At 40.7% G+C, this 21,287-nt stretch overlaps 1 protein-coding gene across 1 annotated transcript in view; it reads right to left on the bottom strand.

Annotated features, from left to right (window-relative positions):
* ifrd1 (interferon-related developmental regulator 1) overlaps window positions 1-20,899 on the bottom strand; it is a 29,272-nt gene extending 8,373 nt beyond the window's left edge. Inside the window, exons 1-9 of the mRNA XM_080191058.1 lie at window positions 20,627-20,899; window positions 10,714-10,818; window positions 7,122-7,206; window positions 6,205-6,329; window positions 5,742-5,899; window positions 5,578-5,628; window positions 5,302-5,480; window positions 4,720-4,828; window positions 1,774-1,908 (exon numbers count right to left, since the gene is read on the bottom strand). Of these exons, the coding sequence (XP_080047184.1) occupies window positions 1,774-1,908; window positions 4,720-4,828; window positions 5,302-5,480; window positions 5,578-5,628; window positions 5,742-5,899; window positions 6,205-6,329; window positions 7,122-7,206; window positions 10,714-10,818; window positions 20,627-20,666 (987 nt within the window). The 5' untranslated portion in view covers window positions 20,667-20,899. The remainder of the gene's footprint in view (window positions 1-1,773; window positions 1,909-4,719; window positions 4,829-5,301; window positions 5,481-5,577; window positions 5,629-5,741; window positions 5,900-6,204; window positions 6,330-7,121; window positions 7,207-10,713; window positions 10,819-20,626) is intronic.
* Between the last annotated feature and the right edge of the window lie 388 nt (window positions 20,900-21,287).

Here is a 21,287-nt window from a genome sequence, read left to right as displayed (position 1 = left end):
CTAACCACTGATACCAGGTTGCTTCAGAACAGCTCAGATGGGATTTGAGCATGTTCAGAAACAAAAACCAGTCAGATAACTCAGTGCAGTGCTGGAGAGAGAGAGAGAGAGGGGGGTAGCGCAGGGGTACAAAGGAAATTGTTAAAGACTGTTTTCCCCAACAGCTATGACATTTGACATGACCTTCCCTGCCTCCACAACAGCTTGCCAGAGTGTACTCCTAATCCAAACTGATAATAAATTAATATAGGAGCGCAAAAATAAAATAAGTTCATTTACTGAACCAATACTGCTCAAAAGGAGCAAAGTAATTTAGTTTGGTCTTCAGCATTGTAAATAAGCCCTAAGTGGAGATCAAATACAATAATTAGCACACAAGCAGAAAATAGTTGTACAAAAACATGCACTGGATATTTGGATCAAAGTAAAACTTTCCAGAGCCACAACTAATCTTCCTAGAAACATCTAGCAATTAAATTAGCTTTTCAAAACAGGATTCGACAGGCAAATGGATTTGATGACAAAAGGCAACTATAAAAGTGCAACAGAATGAACAGGGCAGACAGTTGTACTGCCTTAACTAACATGGAATTTGATGTGTTAGCAGCACAAGGATAGATACAAAATGGAGCATGATGAAAATTTACAAAATTGAAAACCTGGTGGAATGAGATCCCCACATTTGGTATTAATTTATTTTCAGCACCAAGAGGTGTTGTTTGATAATAATTTAAAGTTCGTGTCATTAAAAATGTACATCTGAAATGGACATGAGGAAAGCATAGTTGATCATTTTTGTACAGTTAGAGAAACTTCACAATGTGCATGTTCAATGCACAATGAGGTGCTGTTTTCACAGAAAACATGGCAGAGCAACACAACCTTTGGATATTTGTGTTTATTATTCACCTGCCCTCTCCCAAAGCTGCTGTGCCATTTTGCAGAAACATGGTGAATGCCATTGGCTTTTTATTTCAATAGTGAATTCAGGTCCAATACTGTCCAACAATTAAATGTTTCAGCCTGTGACAGTCATGATGCAGCCATTTTTCTATGCAATCCCAAAGAGCTCAAAAGCTCCCATATTCCTTTTCCTGCCCATTAAGTACAGGAATCCTTGCAAATGGCCAAGGGTAGAAAAGGCCATCACCAAAAATCAGACTGCAGCCCAAGTAGATTTACAGAGAATCAAGACTGTTGTACAAACCAAGACAAAATATATTTTGGCAAAACTTGAGAAACTGGCATCAGAAGAGCTCATTTGAAAGTTCATCTTTTGACATTCTGAATTAAGTTTTGGCTCTGTGACATTAAGTTCCAGACACCCTGCTCCTTATTTGCAGAAAAGCTTGCCATGCCTGGAGACCATGTTCAAGCTGAACACTTAAGAGCACATGAAGTACTGCTGTTAACTGAGCTCCCAGCTTTTGTGAGCAAGTTATTAAAAACCACTGCACAAAAGGCAATATCTGATGTTGCTTTGTGATAGTCAGGATTATGGAATGCATTCCCAGAAAACCTGGAATCCCAAGTAATAAAATGGAATTTCTTTCTGGAAGCCTCCACTGCCAATGTACATTTCAGAAGTTGTTACAGCTCTGGGTCTTCCACCTCAGTTTATTTCTTTTTAAAAAAACTGTACAGTCAAAGGAAGACTTGTGGCTGCAAAAACCAGAAAATTCAGCCCAAGTGCAAACTAATGGACCTTCAGTGGAACCAAGAAGTTTCAACAATTGAAATAAAATTAAGGCCCCAAGTTACTTATAGAAATACCTCTACAGTCTTCAAGACATCTCTAAACACAGAGCGCTGTTTCTTCCGGTCTGTTTTAGCTCGATATTTGTTACTATCTGTAGCCAAACTTTTCAGCTTTCCACATAGGAATTCCATATCTTCATATTCAAAATCCTGTAGAGAATGATGTTAAAAGGGTCATCATTCAATGCCTGGCAATTTAAAGCTGAAATTGTGTAAGAAAGTCAAATGAAGAATATGTTGGCAAAGTCTCATTCACACTCAATGGTTACAGCACAGGAACTCATGTGGCCAGTTGTGTCCATGCCAGCTACTGTTTCCCCTTAGCTTTGCCAATTTTCTTTTGAAAGATTTGGATTCTTTAGCACTATGCCACAACCTACATTGCTCTAGGAGTGCATACAAAGCACAAATTCCATGAATTACATTCCATCTTTAAAGTTTGATTTGAGGGAGCCAGTTTCTGATGAATATTGAATGCTTCAACCTTGCAAGGTTCTGTAGCAGGTTGGGCAAGATGGTTCACTTGTCTTGATATACATACTCTTCTGCAAGCAACATCCTTCTGTAGAGCTATGCAATTTAAACCTCCTGTTGTAGGTAAAGATACTTCAGACTAATTGTGAGTCAAAGTACAGCAGTTTATTCAAAAGCCTTGGGAGATACACCTGTCACCTAACAGCAGTTCCTCAGGCATCTCTGACTACAAGTTGAGCATATATTTATACTGCCCCGGTCACATACGCATCTTCTCATTCTCAGCAGGTTCCCAGGCTGTGGGTTGTCCTCATGGGAGCATGGCTGCCTCAGCATTTCTTCATGGTTCTCAAGACCACAATTGACATGTGATTAGCCCTTAGCTAACGTACAGGCTGACAAGACAAGTTAAACTTAACAGGCTGGTATAGCAATCTATGCTCATAAGTTAGTACATGACATAAGCAGTATATAATAAATATAAAATATATTTAGGACCTGCAGGCTTCACTATATTAGGCAAAAGTCCATGAAATTAAAGGCACAACATAACTACAAGCTGGGTCAACTACATTTCTAAGCAGGCTTATCATAAAACTTGTGTACAATAGCAAGAGCAGCTGCTATCTCCCTGTCTGGGTCACCTGAAACTTGTGTACAACAGCAAGGACACATGAAAACAGTTACATTTAATATATGAAATATATGCATCTAGACTATAAACAGGCTTCATCTAGACTACTGGATATTTTTTCACTCTCAAGTATTGCAAAGTTCATCAACTCATTCCCTACTACACTCCCAATATAGTTAAGTGGTCAGTTATAATTCTCAGGCATGTGCATTGCCCCTCAATTTTCACCCTCCATTAGAGGCTCCTTAGTGTACGGTTCATCTTTTAGTACCTTGCCCAAGTTGCCATCATGCCTTATGAAATTTGACAGCAAGTATCAGCAAGCAATTAGATGGTATGGCTATCACAACCAAGATCAATCCAGTCACCACAGAGCGTACACAAAGACAAACATGATCACTAGAAGTCACTTTGTTCCTGCCCATCCATTCCACCTTTCCCCCCCAACGTCACTACCAGAATACTAAAGTCAACCATGTAAAATATTGCCCATGTCAAGAATAAAACCTCAGCATAAACTCAGCCTTCCTACTGACTCAGCTATTCACTTATATTTAACAACTTTTAACTTTTCAATAAACAAAGCTCCACTTGGCCATTCATCCCAGCTTTGCAGTACATTATGAAAACATTGAAAGATTTAGGCACAGGAAATCATTTGTCCCATTACATCCACAACAGCAGAGTAAGAGCTATCCAGTCTAACACCATCCTCCTGCTCTTTGCCTGCAGTCCACGAGTCATGTCACTCCAAGCGTATACTGAATTTTTAAAAATCTAGCTGTGATACCATTGTTCAAGGGGTCTGTGTGCCTTCAGCTCATCTGTCTTCTTCACATGGCTCCCTGCATTGAAATATCATTGAATAACTCCCTTGTTGTCTATTTTTGGCCTTTGTCTGTTTTCCACACTAATTCTGACTTCAATTTCCAGCTTTGTTTCCTTTTCTTCAGAATCCACATTCAGATTCCCACTAAGTTGCTAAAAATTCATCCAACAGCAGTCCAAATATACAAATTTGGATGAGGTCTATCTGCCCCTCAAGCCTGCCAAACATTCAATAAGATGGTGGCTGATCTGATGGCAATCTAAACCTCAAATTTTTGCCCATACTTAATAACTAACCTTCCCTTGTCTTTTGAGTAAGACAATTCCAAAGGCTCAAGAGCCTCAAAGTTAACCAAGTGAGCACTGGTCCTATAGAAAGTGGGTCTGGGGAATTGAAGAAAGCAAGCACTGGTGGATGTACTGCATTTAGATGGCAAGAAGGCATTTGACAAGGTTATCGTTTAAAAAAAGCTGATAGTATAGGGGGTAACATATTGGCATAAACTGAAGATCAGTTAACAGTGATGAAGAAACATGCCAGCAGGGTAAATGAAAGAATGAGGAGAAACTTGAAGTTGCAGAATAAGCAATTTTTTTTAAAAAACTTTTTGGGACTGGCACTGCTCAGCTAGAATATTTGCCAATTCTTTAAAAAGGAAAGGGTTGAAACCTATTGCACTAAACACAACCAGAGTGCCTCACAGCTTTACAGATTCAGTACTTTACAGCTTAAGTGAACAGATGAAAAGGAGGTCATCTACTGTCTTGCCCATTAAAAGCTCTTTCTAAAACTCACAGCCAAGCAACATCTGAAATGAAACTCCATGGTGTTGTTAATTTAGTGGCAGATAAATTCAGTCAATTTTCTCAATTTGATTTAGAGCTCCACATTTAAAATGGTTATTGACAAACCTTTTAAAATTTTAGTCCAATATCCAAAGTTAAAAATACCTTGCATCTTGACTGGAACAAATAGGTTTGCCAATATAGCTACAAGACAATGAATAGAAGGCAAAATAACTTACATCACACAAATCTCTGGCCAACTCAAATAGAAGTGCCATTGTCTCACCAGCTGCAATTCTCATGTTCACATCACCACAAGAAAGAAGGCTGGGAAGTTTGGTCAAATGGCTGAAACATAAATCAATTGGGAACATTGCAATGTGTGAAAATACTAGTTTGTTCTCAACAGTACATATCCTTTGACAATTCACTAATGTTTATTTACAAAATATATTTGCAACTGAAATTCACATTTATCCCAAAAGTAATCAAAAGGTTAGATGTAGTGTTGCCACCAGAATAATTTATATGACAATTGCTATTTAAAAATTAAAGCAAATGCTGATTGAATGTTAACTGTACATGATTCAATCTCCCATCAGGAATTAATTTTGTAACAATTCTAAAGGTTACTACCAACATGCAAAATATTGTTAATAAGATCTAAACAAAATTGATATTCTTGGTTGACTGATTTTAAACTGTCAATTGGAAGGCAAGATTCCCTGACAGAGTTCATTCATCTAGGATAGAAAAGAAAAACTTTTGCTTACTTTATCCAGGCAATGAATCATTAAACTACTGCATTTGAATGAACATACGTTTGAAATATTTTCTTCATTAATGAAGGTGGACAAATGGTTAGCAGCAGCGTCCACGCTATCAAAGTGCTGATGCCCAGAGTTATAGTTTGGCTGCTATGGAAACAATCCGTCTGATCCTCCTTTTGATAGCATGTAGTGAAGACACTCTCAAGGTAGGTCATGGTTAAATGTAGATCCTGTTGGCAATGAATTTGGTACTGTAAATTTCTGGCATCATTCTTTAAAAGGATCTACTTTATAGTCAACTATTTAGTAAAATACATTTATGCTCACCTCAATATCATCAGCTGCAACATAACAGCAAACAGCCAAACTAGTAGCACACTTGAAGGAAAGCAAAAAAGTGCAACTTAGTAAGGGGAACTTCTACATAGGCAACGGCATATATGCAAAGAGGAGAAAATTAAAAAAAACAATTAACAACAAAGTTTACTTACAGCTCTCCGTGTTTGCACGCTGACTGATCCGTCAGTAAGGATGGTCTTGAAAATGGGCCTCAAACTTTTGAAGACCTCTTCGCTTTCAATGCTAGATCCCAGCTGAATGCAAAGAAGAGAAGCAACGTGGGCAGCAATACATTGTTCTTCACTTTTTCCTGTGATAAAATGATAGTTAATCAACTGCCTTACTACCAATTTAACTGTAGATTGAACATTTTAATATTCTAATTATGCCACTAGCCTTTTTAATAAGAGAAATTCCACAGTAATCAGCAACTAAACTGAAAAAAGCCAAGGTTTAATGCCAACTTCTAAATCCTCAAAAGCTCAGTTAACAGTATTGTACTACTAAGTTATAGTCAGTGTTAAGATCATATCACCACTGATCTTTGAGAAAGCCAACTTTGATTTCTTAAAATATTACCTAGCTCAAAGAAATTAGGAATCCTACATCAATTACCTTTTTTCAGACAACGCTCAATACTGTCTGTTAATGTCACCCTTCTTTCCAGGATAAAGTCATAAAGGATTTTAGAAGAGAAGGCAGACTTCAGTCCCTCTAGAGCTGACAATCTGACCTTTGCACTGTTGAAGTAATCACAGTTAAGTGAAAGATGTTTAAGTTCTACAATATCCTAATAAGTGTTGTAACAATGTTTATTGAAACATTAATGTGCAGTACTAGTGGGTATAATTATAGCATTATGGTATTCCAAGTCATGTACTTCCCCACAAGATGGTCAATCCTGGGTGTCACAAGTGGCTTGTCTGACCCTGAAAGCATCATATTTCACAAGTTACCAGCTGATGCAAACCATGAAGAATCCAAAACTTCAAGCCATTGCAGTAACTCTGCCAAACTGGAATGCAGTACTGCCTAAGCAAATCAGGTCTTCAATTTTTAAAGGTGTTTAAGAAATAAAAACTTGTCTGATGCAGATATAGAAATTAGCACATCTGCAATGTTCATTTTACACAAGACCACTTAAATGGTGAAACTCAAAGGGAGCTAATACATGTTCTGTCACCTTTAATCTTTTGCCTTAATTTCATCAATAAGAGTCCACTCTACAACTGATCAGAATGATCAATATGAATTAAAGGCTCACCTATTTAGCTTTGGGAGGGGGAAAATGTGAAGTAATAGTGCACTTCATTTTAGTTGCTCCCCAGGAAGTTCCAACTGATTTAATTCATTGCAAAGAATAAGCCTCATGTCTGAGTCTTATCACATTGTATCAGTGGGCTAAACTACTGAAGCTATAATCCAAATGTAAACCAATTACTGCTTATGAAATCATCTTCAGCTTGAACCAATGGAAAACATTTCTCAACCATGGAGACTTAATTTCCAACAATACAAGGATTTTGATTCACCTTTTATCAAGAGTGCTGTCAATAAATCCTCTGAGTTTATATTCATAATCCTCTTGGCTTGCTTCTTCGTCAATATCTTCAATTGCTGGAAGACAGATTAGATTACCTTTGTTAGGCAGCAAGTTGCCATTTTGGTCATCAAAATAAAGTAAGCACAGTAGCTTATGTTCAAAAATATTGATACTGCTGGCTGAACGTGTAAAATAGATTATATTGCAGAGCAGTTTAGTCAAAAGATGATTGGTGGCCTGCTCCACCAGGTTCTGAAAGGGTAAAAATCTGACAGTAAAGTATAGTTTCCTGACATGGCTTTCCATTAAATAGTCAGCACATTGTGTACTCCAGTATGGCTCAACTTGAAAAATGTTATTGCTAACTTAAGACTCTCAAGATGCAAAAAGAAATAGTGCAGGCTTCCTCGTCCCTTGATTGCAGTTCCAAGTTACTAATAAATTGGATAGCTGCAATTTCCATGTGGAATTTATACTTGTAATTAAACAAGGAATAAAGATGCAGAGACTGAAGTGGAAATCAATAGTAATAAGTCTGGTGTTGTTGGGATGTTCAGAAGAAATTCAACTGTATTTGCAATTACCTGTAAAAGGCGACATGGGAATTTTCCCATCCTGCCTGCCAGTTATTGTAGTAGGGGGCACCATGCAAAGATTGGTTGACTGTGGGCAGGATTCTCTGGTTTTGTGGTGAGTGTGCCCAAAAAATCCCACAAAATGTTTCATAATAATCAAAAACCATAGAAGAACAGGTGTTCTTAGATCACTAGACTCTTAACCCAGATGTCCTGGGGACAAGGGCTCGAATCTCACTGCAGCATATAGTGGAATTTGAAGTCAAATTTTAAAAATCTGGAAGAATCTGCTTAGAACATTGTTGAAAAACCCATCAGGTTCACTAATGTCCTTTAGTGAAGAAAATCTGCTGTCCTTATCTGGTCTGGCCTACATGTGATTCCAGAGCCATAGCAATATGGTTGACTCTCAACTGCCCTCTAAGGGGGACTAGGGGTGGGCAGTAAATGCTGGCTGGCCAGTGACACCCAAGCCCCATGAATGAATAAGCTACAGGCCAAGTACATGCCAAAAGAGGGAACCTAAACCAGGACTCCTTGGATGTGGAGGGTCAGGGTAGATATATGATCCAGATCAGATAAAAGAGCCAAATATGAGTGCAATACCATTACAGGTTAAGTGTAAAGAAAAATAAGATCAGCAAAAACAACAGAACAACAGCTAACAAAGAATAGCCCAAAAACCTTCTAATATGTAGATAGTAAACAGGCAGACAGCTGCAGAGTGTGCACTATTAGGGACAAATGAGGTGACATGCTTAGAGGTACAAGGCAAGACTGGAATACCAAAAGGATTAGTCAAAGTGGAGATGTAGAAATAATAGTTGGGTGAAAATTGATAGGTGGTAAGTACTGGAAAGACTGGCTACATTAAGTGGCTTGCATCAGAGGTTGCTAAAGGTACTGAAGGTGCAAAAAGGGCTTGCCATAATCTTCAGATCTTGCCTAGGTATGGGCACAGGGAAGTGCCTGGTGTTGGAAAGTGGCAGTTCAAAGGACAGGCACGTTTCAGTAGTGAATAAAGTTTTAGAAAATACCTAAAAGTGAGGTTATGTTCAATTTTTTTTTGAGAGCCTTATATCAGGCTTCCTCAAACAGCACAATTAATCAAACAGGCAGTCACAGCATCAGGGACTGTGGAATTTGCATGTTCTCCATGTCCGCATGGGTTTCCTCCCACAGTCCAAAGATGTGTATGTTATGTTGATTGGCCAGCATAAATTGTCCCTTAGTGTCAGAGGACTAGCAGGGAAAATACATGGTGTTTTGGGGATAGGACCTGGGTGGGATTGTCAGTGCTGACTTGATGGGCCAAATGGCCTCCTGTACTGTAGGGATTCTATTCTAGTGTTCTTCCAAAATGATGTTGACTTTGCTTAATCACATTACAATTTTCCTAAATATCCTGCTATAATCTCCATAATAGCACCTAGCAATTTATGACAGATGTTAGAACAACCAGCCCATATTTTCCTGTTATGTCTTCCTTCTTGAAGTTAAATTTGCTATTTTCCAAATTGCTGGAACCCTTCCAGAAGCTAAGGAATTTTTAAAGATAATAATCAATGCTTCTCCTATGTCTGCTAGGACTTTAGGCCAAATTGCATGACAATATTCTTGGCAATTTGTCAGCTTTTAGGTCAGAGTTCTTCACCAGCTTCCACCTCAATTTTCAAATCACTTTGGTAAGTTTTCCAACTCTTTACTAAAAGATTGAGAAAATCTGTTCAACACTTGTCATTTTCCTGTTTGCCATTATTAATTCCCAGACTTATTCTAGAGGACCAGCAGTTTTAGTTACGCTTTTCTTAGACTTCAGGAAACTTATATTACTAGCTCATACTTCACTCACCTTCATTTTGTTGTTTTAAGTCATGCTTACTGATTCATAAAACCTGTCCAACCTTTTGACCCATGATTAATTGTGTACTGTTTTCCAACTTTATACTACTCTTGCTTCTGACCAAGGATGCTGCACATTTTATTTTCAGGAATACTACTTTGCTGAGTTAAACATCTCCCTCCTTCCCACCCAGTCCCCAAAGTCTGCCACATCACTTCTAGTTTCCTAGTTCACTAATACTGCCTTTGTGTCATTTTAATTACATTAATTTAGATTTAAAATACTGGTCTTTAACCCACACTTCTTTCAAATTGAACATGAAAATCAGGTTATGACCACTGTCACTTGGACTCCTTTAAAACAAGGTCTTGATTAATCTTGTCATGACCAGTCTACTCAGCACAAAAATTGGGTCAATGCATTTTCCAGGCTATGTTTGCCAATCCTGGCACAGTACCTTGCTTACACACTTCCCATATATAGGGCAGATTTTAAGTACCAACTACTTTTTTTTTTGGGGGGGGAGGGGTGGGGGGCAGGGAGGAAGACGACAGTGCAGGCTATAAATTACCCAAATTGCTACCCTCAGTCCCTCCAATCTGCAGTTCACTGTTTTAGCAGTCACACAATAGAAAAATGGGGGCCCCAAAATTTCCTCCCAGCAGTGTAAAGTGATGCCTGCTGGAATTACAAGTGTTTAAACACACTGACCTACTCTGAAGGCTATAGATTACTACAATTAACAACTTCATATTGATTACAGTAGTCTACAGACTTGGACAAAAGCACAAAATCTCAAGTGGAGAGCTTTGCAAGTCCAAAGTCACTTGCTTCTCAATAATGCTCTGCTGCCCAGGTGCCAAGTACTCAAACATGTATTCCCAAAAGGCTATTTTCTGAAATAAATCCATCTGATTTGCATTTAAAGCAATGTATACTAAGTCTCCCAAGACAGCTTCAGGTCAGTTGTTCAACAAACATGTGACACTAGACTCTGAACTTAAGTGTGAATGCAATCTACTTCAAGCACATGCCCTGGAAAATGTGAAATAATTGTGCACCAAGACTAGCAGTTCCAGTCACAGCTACTTCTGATGGATATTGGGATCATTACAAATCAAAACAGAAGGACAACCAATAGTTTATTTGAAAAGTCACTCCACCTTCATCAGCCAAGCTGGCTGAATCACTAAAGCTGCTGCAGTGGCTCATGGTTTCAATAGATGCATCTTCATCACTGAAAGGCTGCACTGCTCGCTGTTGTCTACCTGCAAATGTAAGAAAAAAATTAATGTTTAAGGGTGACAATCCACTTCAGATATTCGAGAGTGCACATCCACTAACTATTGAACACCATTTATATTTAAAGGAAATCACTTAAACTGTCAGAAGTATTGTAAATTGACAATGTAAACTAAAAAGAAATTCCATATCAATTTACTTGATCTATTTTCCATTTGCTTTTGGGTTGTAACTATTGCTGGCAAGACCAATAGATGTTGCCCCCCAGGTGATGGTTGGCCATCTTAAACTGCAGCAATCTTTGGTTTGGGGGAACTCTAGGATTTTCAGCCAGTGACAGTGAAAAAATAATACATTTCCAAGTCAGGATGATGTGTCACTTGGATAGGAACATGGTGTTCCCATGGTCTGCCCTTGTAGGTGGCAGAGGTCATAGGTTTGGAAGGGGCTGTTAAAGCAGCACTCCACCCACCCCACCATTGTACATATTTGCCAATCTGACCCCTCAAATTATGAAATTTTGTAGCAATAAACATGTAATTAGGAATGTTAGTTCTTGCATACCAGCATTTCCTGAACAAAAACCTTTATCTAATTTTGTTGGTACCTGGCTACCCAGACTTTAAGGTTAGCTGAATTGTAATCAAAACTGATCAAGGATAAAGTTTTGGACAAGATTTACTTCTTTGAAGAGCTCTCAAAATTGCTCTGAATGGCAAGATTGGGAAATTGAGCTCCAAGACTATTCCTACATCTAACTTGAATTAGTATCTGAATTCTGATGGAACTCTTACTGCAATTACAATGCTGAATCCAAAACAATCTAGAATGAGCACACAATTTAAGCTGACATATTGTTGTAAAAACTTGCAATAAACAAAGCACACCCCACTTCAATGTTCATATTGATAGCAAACAATTGTGGCAATGCTTGGAGGGTTTTAAATCTGCTGACCAACATCTCCAAAAGATGAGTTAGGTGGATCAGCCATGCTAAATTGTCCCTTAGTATCAAGGGGATTAGCTATCTTAAGTGTTTGGTGTTGTGGGGATAGGGCCTGGGTGGGATTGTGATCAGTGCAGACCTGATGGGCCTAATAGTCTCCTCCTTCATAGTAGGGATAGCAAGGATAGATTTCCTTCCTTCAAAAGGTGAACCAGATGGTGTTTTTCTTAAATTGATAGCCATCATGGTCAGACTATCTTTATATCCAGATGTTTTAAAAATTCCACCAGTTGCCATGACAGAATTTGAAACCACACCTAAAGCAAAAATGGGATACCAGATTACGACTAGGAACTTAAGGGTTGAATGGCAAAATCTTCCTTAGCCCTTTAAGCCTAATGACATTCAATAAGATCAGAGGCTGACCTGGTCCTGTCTGCCTCCTTTCTTATAATCCTCAACTCCTTGTTTATCAAGAATCAGACTACACCTTGATTAAATTCAATAACAGGTGACATGATTGAGGAAGACAATTCCATTAATGGCCAACTAATAACCCTCAAAAAAATTAACATGGTGTTAAAGGCAAAGATCAGATACAACTCCAAGAAGACACTGGAGGCAGACCAGAGTAGGTTTGTAAAGGGATTCACCATCACTGGTATATTACCAGTAACAGCAACTCCTCTGCTCACATGCCCCTGCAGGGAAGGATAAAGTGCAGATGAGCAAAAGCTGGCTGGAGAAAAAAAAATATTGTTTTGATGTTTTCTACTGAGGAAAAAAAATTGAGATTTATTAGAAAGAGACCACCAGGCCATCATCTTTTCGTCCACATAACAAATCTCTAATGGAGATGTGAAAAAAGGATCAGCATACTGCAATAGGAATGAGATGTTTCCTCATTAGGAGAGCTAGAAGTTTGACATTTGTTGTGTTATGCAGCCAAATTGTTGTTGGTCCAAAAACCCTAGCCATCTTTAGTTTAATGCTTAAATGATGTAGTGATCGGCAATTGTTTACTTCAATTAAACCACATAAGCTACGCAAAGGTGACACCAATAAACCTCATGATTATCACAAACCAAATTTTAGATTTACCAAATCCATTATTTTTGATGTCAGTGAACTTCAGTAACAGAGACAAGTTCCACATAAAATACCCCATCTCAAAATTGACAGCACAACACATTAGGAGATTGAGGCTGTTGCTCATATGCCCCATCATAGCATCAAAATCCAGAATGCTGCAGAAAACAAGTATTTATCTCCAGCACACCCACTCAATGGCATCATGCCTATGTTCCTACATACTGCATGACCTGTACTATTGCAAAATTCTGACCATTTTCACTATTGATACATTACAATTCTTTTCATGCAAGGACAAGCCCTTTTAAAATATAAAAGTAGCAAGAGTAAAATACATACATCAAGGTCCAGGAAGAGTAACATTACTGAAAAGAATTCCAGCAAAATGACTGAGTTACAACATTAAGAAAACTAGTTGTACAAAATTTGCAATGCTAGCAAACATTGTACAGTATGTTCTGTTCACATCTATAAAGTGAAGTTTAATAGGTCACATTAAACAATTCCAATCAACAGTTGGTTATTTACATTTCAAATTACAGGTAGTTATTTTCCATACAAGCACATTCTACACACCAGGTTAACGTTTGTATCAAACTAAAAAATACCTCATGAAAAACATTTAAAAGCACAATCTTACTGTTAAAAATGGCAAAAGCAAGCTGCCAGACACTTACTAATTCACACCAAAGTAATTTACTTCAGTGCAGCAGGCACTTTCTATAGTCTGCATTTTGAGACAACAAATTAAGATGCATGATCAACACTATCATTCTTCTACACATTTTGCTTCATAATCTGCAAGGTTATGATAGACCATTACAGCCCAATAAATATGCTAATTGGCAGATACTTTAAAATTTATTCACTGGACAAGCATTTCATGAACAAGTCCAGCATTTATTGCTGATCCCAGTTTTAATGGCAAATCTCCAAGCTTAAGTTATGATTTGTGGAAGCAGTGGTGTAATGGCATCATCACTGGACTCAGTCCAGAGATCCAGGATAAAGCTTTGGAGATTCTTAAAATCCAGCTCAGGCAGATAGTGAAAGGTGAGTAAAAACCTGGTTCACTATTGTTCTTGTGAAAATTTACAACCCTTGTAAAGGATTTACAATCCTTGTCCAGCCTCCATACCACTCCAGATCCACAGCAATGTGGTCAATTCTTAAATACCCTTAGAAATGGCTGAATGTGTCACCAAGTGCAAGGCCAATTAAGGATGGGCAATAAATGCTGGCCCAGCCAGCAACACCTGCATCTCATGAATAATTAGATGAGGAAAAATGGTCAAAAGCAGCAAAAACATGTTTGCAGCCAATATTCTACTGGAGGAGGAGTTAGGACCCAAGTGGAATCTGGGTTTATAATATCATAATAGCAAACACTAACCAACAAAGATTACACATGCAAACTCATTATGGCTCACTACTGAGCCAGAGTTGCAGTCAGTGGTAAATCAAGCTTGCACCCAAACTAGTGAGAATTAGCATTGTTTAGAGAAGCCCACTGTGGCTGCTTGGACAACTTTATTTCATTGCCCATCACAAGAATTTTCCATAGACTAACCAGGAAACCAAAACAGGTTGAAGGTAATTAAAACTATCATTTAGCATAGAAATATATCTGAGTACTACAGTAGTACTTTTTCAGGGCCAGTTCATCAAGATCATTAATCAGGTTTTTAAAAACAATGGAGTGCACAGTGACATGGGAGCAGGAAAGTTGAAGTTCTCACTGATTTCATTAATTGCTAGCTCAGCTTGTGATAGAGCACCGAGTAGCAGATCACAAGTTCCAGATTTCTATGCCAATCTGTACATGCCCATCATGAAGTATATATAGTTTCAAATGGGTAGTGATGCTGCCTATTAGCTGTCCACACAATCCTAGTCATGATACATTAGCTCAAGGAAAATGCAGTCACTAATCTCCCTTTTATCAAGAGCACTCCTTAAATCTACATCACCACATTACACAAAACAATTCTAAAGCTGGTGAGTTTTAGATCTTGTATGATTTCTTTACAGCAATTTAGTCAACATGTTCTTTGCTGCTGAAATGCTAATCAATAAATACACTATGATTGTAAATAGATTTCCTCTCATCTAAGTCATCCCAGTCAAAGATGCCCATATATGATTGAGAAGTACCTCAAACAAAATAGCTGTACTAATAAGGTCAGCATCACAAACAGGCCCTCCCACACACGTCATGCAAGGTCATGACATTAGCTGTACCAGAACAGTGGTGGTCAAGGAAGTGAATTTTTAGAGACCAATACAGATTATGAGCAAGACTGACTTGGACTAATGTTAATAAGGGGACAATTATGATCAAATTCCACATTATCCTTAAGCCAAAATTACATTTTGCTTGCCAAGGCTATTAGTGGATGCAGAACCAAAGTGAGTGGGAGACAGAATACTGATGTTATGATCTCACTCATCCTTCTATTCACCAACTTTACCCAGCCCCACATCCTGCAAAATACAATAAAAATTGAGATTAGTACAAAATGTCAGATTTACTGTAACTTTAAATTCTGGGCTGATATGAAATTTGTGGTAAGTGGCATAAACTTGCCAAGAACTGGAGGTGTTTTGTTCAATTACACTTTTTTGAAACATGTTAATTTTCAGGATTTATCAAAGATGTGCTGTTATACAAGGAGCTCCAGGATTTTTGTTTCTGGTGGCTTGGATAGGGAGCTTATAGGTTGTGGTGAACCCATGCATCTACTGCTGGTGTCTTGAGGTGCTAAGAATTCACAGATTTGGAAGATGCTATCAAAGAAGCCTTGGTGAGTTGCTGCAATGCATCTTGTCAATAGTACACATACTGCCACTTTAGCAGCTATGGGAAAGAATGTTGGTGGATAATGTGCCAACCAAATGGCAGCAAGGTTGTGCTGTTGAAGCTCCACTCACCCAGATAAGAGGAGAGTGTTTAATTCCATGCTACACTTGTGCCTTGCAGGTGGACATGTTTTGGTGAGTCAGGCAGAAAGTTACTTTCTACAGAATTCCTCACCTTTGCCTTGCTCTTATAGCCAGTTTTTACATGTCTGTTCCAGTTCACTTTCTGGTTAACAGTAATCTCCAGGATATTGATAGTGAGTAATACAGCAATTGCAATCCAAAGTTCCTCTTACCTTTCCTCAGAAGGAAGTGAGGAGTCTGATTGGTTCCTCTTAAGGTCAAACCAAATAGAGGAACTTAAATTAGGACAAAGTAAAAGGGGCAGCTCCCCAAAAGGAAGGGGAACAGCCTGAAAAAAAGTACAAGGAAACTTAAGACACATCAAATCAAAATGTGATTGTCAGGGTCCATAACACACCCCAGCCCCTGTGGTGTCCAGAGGGCACGGAGGTTGTCAACTGTGCTCACAGACACTGCATGCTCCCTCTCCAGGGACACCTGGCTGCAAATGTAGCTGTGGTAAAGGGGCAGGCAGTCAGGATGGATGGTGCCCTTGAATGCCCACTGCCTGGACCTGTAAATGGCATGTTTTGCTAGGCCCAGGTTCACAAGGCAGTTGGCATCCTGACCCTCCCCTCTCCACACCAATGTCCTTAGATCAGGCATGTGGGACTGAAGTGCAAACAAAACATCAGTAAAAGGTGTTTGAGAAAAATCAAAAAGGTGTGCAATCTATAACATGAAACATAGACATGGTCCACGGATTCCACAGGAGACAGAAAGGGCAGTCTCGGGAGCCCGTGAACCAGAAAAACCTACGGTTGTACGGCACCACTGTGTGCAGCAGCCTCCACTCCAGGTCCCCGATGTAAGTGGGGGAGATCCCTCCATAGAGTGACCTCTGGTGCCTGGCGGCAACAAGGCCTGCCAAGGTGTATCTGGGCAACAGGCAAGGACGTGGTAGTGGAAGGTGTGCAGCAGCAGCCTGTACAGGAAACACCTCCATGCGCTGGAAAAAGGCACAGAGGACATTTCCGAGAGATGGCTCATGCTGTGGGGAACTTGACCTGGGGAGGGGGGGTCTAGGCTTCAGGCCAATGTGAAATTCCGTCCGAACAGGATCCCACTGCATGCCTGTGCCACCGAGCCTGCGTGCCCTTTCAGGGCCAAGCACGACCATCCAAAAGTCTAGAACTGATTTGACTAGAATACTATTGTTTTGGTATGCTTTCCCTACTTGCATTATATTTTGGCTATGTTTTTCAACACTACTGATCAGTTATCTTTTGGCTTCATCCTTTGATCATCAATACTGTTTATAGATACATATCACCTTGGGGTTTTTGCATCCAGAGTTCATATGTGCAGTCAGATTAGATGTGAAGACTCATCTTTGAGCCTAGCACACAGCTACTTCAGTGAGGCACAACTCAATCCCAGAAAGAAATCAAAACATTGTCAGAAGAAAAGCAAGGTGAAAAATGCAGGAAAATATATTTAAAATATTCAATTTAGTTTGCTGATTACTTACCCATATTAATGCAGCAGCACAAGTGCTTTTACCACATTACTCATTTAGATGACAAGAGATTATCCATTTTGTAGCCCTGCATTTACAAGGCATAAGTAAACGTGGAAAGGAGTAGGCCAAGTGGCCTTTCAAGGCTGCATAGATAACATGATCATTGATCTTACATACTCCAGCTTTAACCCATATCCTTGATGCCATTAAAACCTTAGATCATCTTTTTCTTTCCTGAATTGAAAAGTGATTTGGCCTCCACATACTTACAGCAGAGAGCTCCACAGGTTCACTAGGCTTTCAAGTGAAATGTTTCCTCAACTCAGCCCTAAAATGGTCCACCCTGTAGCCAGAGACTTCCCTCGTTCTACATTCCCCAAACAGGGAAGAGGTGGTTGTTTGGGACAAACAGGAAAAAACAAAATGCAGGGGAAGTTCAGTGGTCAGAAATCCACAGGGACCATTCCCTCTGGTATACCTTGATCTACTCCATCACATGACCACACCTTCCCCTGCAATCACTGAAGGTGCAACACCTGTCCCTTTGCCTCTTCCCCACCACAGGGCCCAACACTTCACGTGAAAGTGCTTCACATGCACCGCCATTAATCTGGTCCAATGCATTTATTGCTCTTAATGCAGTCTGCAGAGGCCAAAAGCAGAAGGAGTGACTGCTTTGCAGAACACCTTTGATCCATCTGCAAGGAGGATCCAGATGTTCCTGTTGCTTGTCATTTAAACATACCATCCTGCTGCCATGTCCATATATCCATCCTTGGCCTGTTGCAATATTCAAGGGAACCCAATGCTAACTCGAGTAAACAGATACATAGAAGATAGGAGGAGGAGATTTTTGGCCCTTCAAGCTTGCTCCCATTTGTGACGATCATGGCTGATCACCCAACTCAATAGCCTAATCCTGCTTTTCCCTATAACCTTTGATCCCACTTGCCCCAAGTGCTATATCTAGCCATCTCTTGAATACATTCAATGTTTTGGCATCAACTACCTTTTGTGATAATGAATTCCACAGGCTCACCACTTGATGAAATGTCTCGTTTGTTCTAAATGGTATACTCTGTATCCTCAGATTGTGACTCCTGGTTCTGGACTCCCCCACCATCAGGAGCATCCTCCTTGCATCTACTGTGTAGAGACCTGTTAGAATTTTAAGATTCAGATCCCCCTCATTCATCTGAACACCAACTAAAACAATCTTAACCTAGTCAATCATACATCAGTTCTGCCACCCCTGGAATCAGCCTGACAAACCATTGCTGCACTTGCTCACGCACAAAAACCACCTTCTTCAGAAAAGGAGACCAAAACGGCATACAATACTCTTGTACTGAGGAACAGCACCTCATCTTGATTGCAAAACTTACAGCCTACCAGGCTTAACATTGAGTTCAACAACTTCAGCATAACGCTCTCCTCCAACTTCACCCCAAATTAGTGCAAATCCCCTAGTTGCTACTCTGGCACCTGTTCAGGTACACTGAGGGAGAATTTAGCATGGCAATGCACCTAAACAGCATGTCTTTTGGGCAATGGGAGGAAACACTCAGACACAGGGAGAACAAACTCGTGACCCAAGTCAGCAATCGAACCTCAGTCCTTATGATCTCAGGTAGCAGTCCTAACCACTATGCATCCATATTATTTTCAATCTAATTTCTTAGATCCTCCACACTAGTTGTTAGTTGTACTTTAGTGGGAATACCATCACCTTAGACCAAATTTTGCAGATAAGAGGCACACATCTTTTGCAGAGAACGGTTTAGTGCTGATGTCTTTTCTGATGTGCTAAACCATGCCAACTTTTTGAATGGTTTTAAAATGTGCTTTGGCAATACTCAGGATCAAATTAACCATCTCTGGGCCAATATTTAACCAACACAAAAAGATCACCATCATCTCCAATGTTTGGTGCAGTTTGTAAGGTGCTCACTAAAGACAAGTCAACTACTTTAATTGGCAGTTAAGGATGTCCCTAGCCATGAAAGAGAAAGGCTTACATTTATTTGGCATTCATCAAAAGTTAAACAGCATCAGGAACCTCAGTTCGATTCCAGCCTTCGGAGATTATGTGCAGCATCTGCATGTTCTCCCTGCAATGGGTTTCTAACAGGTGCTCTAGTTTCTTCCCACAGTCCATTGTCCCTTAACAGGTTAGGTGGATTTGTCATGTTAAATTGACCTTTAGTGTCATGGGAATCAGCAGGGTAAACTAGAGCAAGTGGGGATAGGGCTGAGATGGGATTGTCATCAATACAGGCTCAATAGGCCAAATGGCCCTCTGCACTGTAGGAAATCCATGAATATAAGACAGACATCTAGCAAACATATCCAGCCAGAAAATGGACTTCTAGTCATGGCACTCATCCTGCAGTGCACCTCAAACTAGATTATCACAGGAAGCCAAAAATGACCACTTTGACTCAGAAGGGCACCATCATCCAGCCAGAGAAGCAACATTTCAAACTTGTCAACCTGACCACCTTAAGGGGGCGAGAGAGATGCCAGAGTTAACATTCCCCATAGGGAGAGAAAAAATTGTCACAAATGACAGCAATCTCTGTTTCCGTTAACGTTTCAAGTTTATTTATTAGTGTCACAAGTAGGCTTACATTAACACTGCAATGAAGTTTAGTGTGAAAATCCCCCAGTCACCACACTCCAGCACCTGTTCAGATACAGGGGAGGGAGAATTTAGCATGGCCAATACACCTAATCAGCACATCTTTCAGACTGTGGGAGGAAACCAGAGCACCCAGAGGATACCCATGCAGACACAGGGAGAATGTGTAGACTCCTCCCAGTGATCCAAGCCAGGACTCAAATGCAAGTCCCCAGTGTCGTGAAGCAGCGGTGCTAACCACTGTGCCATCCCATTTCAAGACCTGTTGCAGGATAACGTGTGTTGGAAAGGCGCTTGGAGAGGAAAACCCAGTGCCGTTCCTCGGAGGAGCGGGCCACCAGCGCCAGAGTTCCTGAAAAACGCCGTCCCGCCTTGCCCAATGCCGCCGGCTAGACTGTCTGACCCGGGCTGAGCCCCTCCCGCTTCCGAAGCGCAGTCCATGCCCGTAAATGGCTGCTGGCCGCCGGCACCGCCGTACATGGCCTCCTCCTCCTCCTGAACCACCACCCCACACCGCCAACTCCCCGCCACCGCAGTCAGCTGGAGCCGGCCGGCGTGGGGCTCCAGGGCGGCTGGGGGATGTAGTCCCGCCGCGCCCTGCCTGCCGGCCGTTGCCGCGGACAGCCCACCAGTCGCGAACTACAACTCCCACAAGGCAGCGCGGCGCCGCGCATGCTCCGTGCCGCCCTTTTCCCCTCCCCCACACCGTACCTCCGCCTCCCTTGTTGTTCCGCTTCTTGGACTTCGGCATCTTCCCGTCCCTCCGGGGGCACTGATACGGCGCGGATTGTAATCAAATGTCGTTCGGTCAACGTGTTCGACAATCAGCCGATTGAAGAGCACTTTTTACTGTAGCGTCTTTCAGGAACCAGATGTGAATCACCACACGGCAGTAAGAAAAAGTAGTAAGGAATCCCGGTGAATGGCGACGAACCCAGACGACTCATTTTACTTCTGCATTAACCAGAGTCAGCGTCAGGACTGCCCGCCTCGCCCTTTATATCAGCGTCCTGACGCACGGCGACGTGACGGCCTTACGTCAATTGGAATGCCAGGGGCAGTGCCCGTGCCCAGCCAATCAGCGGCCAGCCGTCCCTCAATGCGGACCAGCTGCTAGTGACACGTTGGCGCAAAGTAACCATTCTGGGAGACGTGTCATTGTACTGACCTCCCCATGGTGTGTCTATGGGTCACTTTCCAAAGTAAGAAGTCTTACAACACCAGGTTAAAGTCCAACAAGTTTATTTGTGGCAAACGCCACTAGCTTTTGGAGCGCTTGTTGCTCCTTCCTTTGTGGTGTTGTGAGACTTCTTACTGTGTTTACCCGGGTTCAATGCCTGCATCTCCACATCATCACTTTCTAAAACCAGAA

This window comes from Carcharhinus amblyrhynchos, chromosome 6 (genome assembly GCF_965287045.1).
Source record: "Carcharhinus amblyrhynchos chromosome 6, sCarAmb.v2.hapA, whole genome shotgun sequence".
Classification (NCBI taxonomy): domain Eukaryota; kingdom Metazoa; phylum Chordata; class Chondrichthyes; order Carcharhiniformes; family Carcharhinidae; genus Carcharhinus; species Carcharhinus amblyrhynchos.
Note: the sequence above shows the minus strand (reverse complement) of the source record. Positions and strands in the feature narration are given on the sequence as shown.